The 3602-nt window shown below is 43.1% G+C and overlaps 1 protein-coding gene across 1 annotated transcript; it reads right to left on the minus strand.

The window, feature by feature from the left end:
• Nucleotides 1-239: 239 nt before the first annotated feature.
• On the minus strand, nucleotides 240-3231 carry HOXC9 (homeobox C9). Its single transcript, XM_015818274.1, has 2 exons — nucleotides 2673-3231; nucleotides 240-487 (listed from the first exon to the last, which is right to left on the minus strand). The coding sequence occupies exons 1-2, from the start codon at nucleotides 3229-3231 to the stop codon at nucleotides 240-242; spliced, it is 807 nt and encodes a 268-aa protein (XP_015673760.1).
• Between the last annotated feature and the right edge of the window lie 371 nt (nucleotides 3232-3602).

The following is a 3602-nucleotide window of genomic DNA, read 5'->3' on the forward strand; positions in this document are numbered from 1 at the left end:
GATTTGTGTGTGTGTGTTTTTGCATTTTGTAAAGAAAAGCACTTCTTCTGTTTCCCTTTCTGCCTCTGTCTCTCTCTCATTTTTTGTTTTGTTTTGTTCCAGAAAGGTTTGCCGTGTTTAACTAATTCTAAACACTCATCAGCACATTAAGGGGAAAAAGTCAGGAACAATTTTCTTTCTTAGGAAAAACCAGAGCGCGCCTTGATTTCTCCGCAAACTGGAAGGACGTACAGCCAGTTTCATTGCTGCTCTTTATTATCGGTTTTCTCTTTATTCATTTTCTTCATTTTCATCCTCCTGTTCTGAAACCAGATTTTGACTTGGCGCTCAGTGAGGTTAAGAACCCTGGCCACTTCATAACGGCGGTCCCGAGTTAGGTACATATTGAATAAAAACTCTTTTTCTAGTTCCAGCGTTTGATACTTTGTATAAGGACATCTTTTCTTTCGTGTAGAACGTGCATGAATCCAATTTGCAACAGGATTATCTGCAAGATAAAGATTGGGAGGTTTAATTTATCATTAATTGTTTATTTACCTGCCCATCTCTATTTAGCCATTCGGCCTTTACCCAGATCTGCATTTATTAATGGCAGCACCTTCAAATAGAGACTCCCTAAATTTGTATTCCCACCCTTATAATTTTAGTACTTATCTAAAGTCTCCTGTCCAAAGTCTCTTTAGACAAGGGAGCATTCCTTGCTCAAGCCTGAAATGACCTTCAGGATTTTTAAGGGCACATCTATTCTTTTATAGGAACTGAGCGTGCACTGTGCTTGCTTATCAATGTGCAAGCAGGGAGCCACTAAACAGGAGTGAGTTTAACTAGTTCTGTCCTGCACCCTGTTTCTGCCCATCATTTTGATTTCATTTAGTGATCATTCTCTCCCACCAACCGCAATTCTAAAATAAAACTAGGGCAAAGAGGTTGTAATAACAACAACAATAATAATATGCCTCTGGACTCTATTGAGGATAACCCAAGAACGCAATCATGAAAAGTCAAAATTCCCACCACTTCATAGGCCCATAAACTCTGTTTACAACCCTGGCTCTCTCCAGCTCTCTCCCTGTAACTTCCCACTGATGGAGCTGCCAGCAATTTTAAAAGGAATGAGAATATATATATATATATATACATATATATTCAGACAGTGCCCCTGAATTAAGCCTAGTGGTTGCAAAAAACCAAAACAAACCTCTTCCCTTTTCTGATCACTGAAACACCATCTCCTCCAGACCTTCTTTAACAACTTTCTCATAAGGAATTAGCTTATCCTTCAGACTAATTATTTCTTGGGTGAAATGAATATGCTGCTAATAATAGTCTCCTTTAGTCCGTGATCTGTGTCTCTTTCCCTCTCTCCCTTTTTTTTCTCTCCCCCATGAATTTGTATAAGTATATCTGCCTATGTGGCACAAATACAATTAAAATTATCAGGATGAACCAGTATTTGACCAGCACATCAGGCCTGAAAAGATTTATACACACCTGGCATGGGAATCTGTCTATAGAGCAGAAGGGGAGGGGAAGAGACCAGCTCTGTTTATCTCTAGATGGGCACAGAAATGCACACACATCTCTTTGCTGGGGCATGTGAATCAATAAACAAGTGGGCATTATTTCTTGGCACTAGGCTAGTCTAAATCCCACCTATTTTGCTTTCTCTATCTCGCCTCCCATCGACTGCACACACACAAAAAATTCTCCCATGTTTAAATGGCAGATGTCCACTAGGAAATGAACATTTCACTGTGCAGAAGAATGATTACTTTAAAAAAAAGAAAAAGAAAGCAAAAGCACAAATCCCTTAGAGACCCTTTCAGCTGTTTTAACAGTGTTCAAGGTTATTTCTTTTTTTTTTTAGTCCCTTTACTAGTAAGTTACACTGTGGAATTCTTTTTCTTTATTAAAAAAAATGGAAAGGGGGAGATGGTGTGTATTATTAACTGCTCTTTCAAACGTTTGGACATCTCTCCCCATCTGCTAAACTCTAAAAGTACAGGAACCTGTACTTTTCCTAATCCAATTATCCCCCTTCCTTTTTTTTGCTGTCTCCCTCCCATTGCCATCCCTAACTTTTCGATCCCCTTTCTAGCTGGAGGCAAAAATCTGGGGAACTGTTGTCTGGAGTGGGGTGTTGTTGTGGTTTTTTTTTTCCTCCCTCTAAAGCTTTCTCGCCAATCCCCCCTGCTTTTCAGTATATATCAACATCCCAATATTCTTTCTCCTCCCACATACCCCTCATGGCTTTTGCCAGACTTCTTCCTCCAAAAGTCAGAAGGACTAAATGCAAGGAAGAGGAGAGGGGGGGGGCAAAGCAGGTTATGGCTAGTTTAGCAACAAACAAAGTAGCCAAGATGCCAAGGGGAAAGCAAGCGAGAGAGGACGAAGGAACCCTCGAGACCCCGTAACAATAATAATTAATAATAATAATAATAATCATCATCATCATCATCATTTTAAAAAATCCCTTTTCTTCGCCCCCTGCCGCCCTCCTTTCCCAAAATCAAATAAACCAGCTTTCCCCCAGGTTTGTCAGCCCTTGTAGCTGGAGATCCAAGGGAAGGACGCCAAGAATTCTAAACAGCAAGGTAATTTCTTTTTATTGAGCTCCGTGCCAGGAGGCTGTAATGCCTTCCCGGTTGTAAACAAGAATGACTTCGACTTACTAGGGTCCAATTCGGTCTTTTCTTCTTTGTGTTTGTTGGAAGCGATGGCCTCAGATTCCGGAGAGGGTATAGTCTGCGGGGTTCTGTCCCTGAGATCTCCCGGGGATCCGTACATATAATCCGGATAACTACGTCCATCCACCGGTCCGCAGTCCCTGCGGCCGTGGAAGGCGTCGGGTTTAAGCCCGTAGTGCCGGCTGCTGGCTGGAAAACCTGGGAACGAAACCGCGCCGGAGATAGGCTCCAGCCAAGAGCGCATATACCGAGTGTCAGTTCCAATGTGTGGCTGGTGGGTGTACGGGTGGTAAACCACGGACGACTGGGAGTGCACGGGAGCCCACGAGGTGGTAAAAACGGCCGGTTTGGGGGCAAAGCTGCAGGACGGAAAATCTGCACACTCCGGTACCAATCCTGACGGTCGGGCTGTAGCAGGATGAGAGCCCGTAGCTGGGAACCGGGACGCCAGCAAGTCGTCGCTCTCGTGGCTAATCAGAGAATCTACATAATAGTTGCTTATGGGACCCGAAGCCGACATTGTTCCCCCCTCTTTTACATTCATAAGATTATTGTATGAACTGTATGTGTACTTTTTATCTTCTCATAGAACAATCAGGGCAGGTAATTATTTTTTCAGCCTTTCCGAGCGCGCCATTGGCTCCGAGGTCCCACGTGATTGTATTTACCCAAAATACAGCGTAGATCAATCCGCAGGTCTTTTTTTTCTCTCTCTCTCTCTCTCTCTCTTCTCTCTCTCTCTCTCTCTCTTCCCCCTCTCCCTCTTTCTATTTTTTTTTTTTTTTTAAATAATGCCTATGCGACTTGGGTTTTCATCAAACTCTTTGAGATAATGCCGTTATTAGCAGCAGCGGTCGGATCTTACGTGTCGTAAGCTGAAAGGCGGTTCGCTCCTTGGGCTGGCTGGCAGGCTGG

The sequence above is a fragment of the Protobothrops mucrosquamatus genome, unplaced genomic scaffold (genome assembly GCF_001527695.2).
Source record: "Protobothrops mucrosquamatus isolate PMUCROS unplaced genomic scaffold, P.Mucros_1.0 scaffold710, whole genome shotgun sequence".
NCBI lineage: Eukaryota > Metazoa > Chordata > Lepidosauria > Squamata > Viperidae > Protobothrops > Protobothrops mucrosquamatus.

Bases quoted from the DNA above. Each gene is read 5' to 3' on its own strand.
- HOXC9 (XM_015818274.1), bottom strand. From the start codon at position 3,231: ATGAATGTAAAAGAGGGGGGAACAATGTCGGCTTCGGGTCCCATAAGC. The intron at 488-2,672 runs GTAAGTCGAAGT...TTTATCTTGCAG, and splicing joins AAAGACCGAATTGGACCCTA to ATAATCCTGTTGCAAATTGG.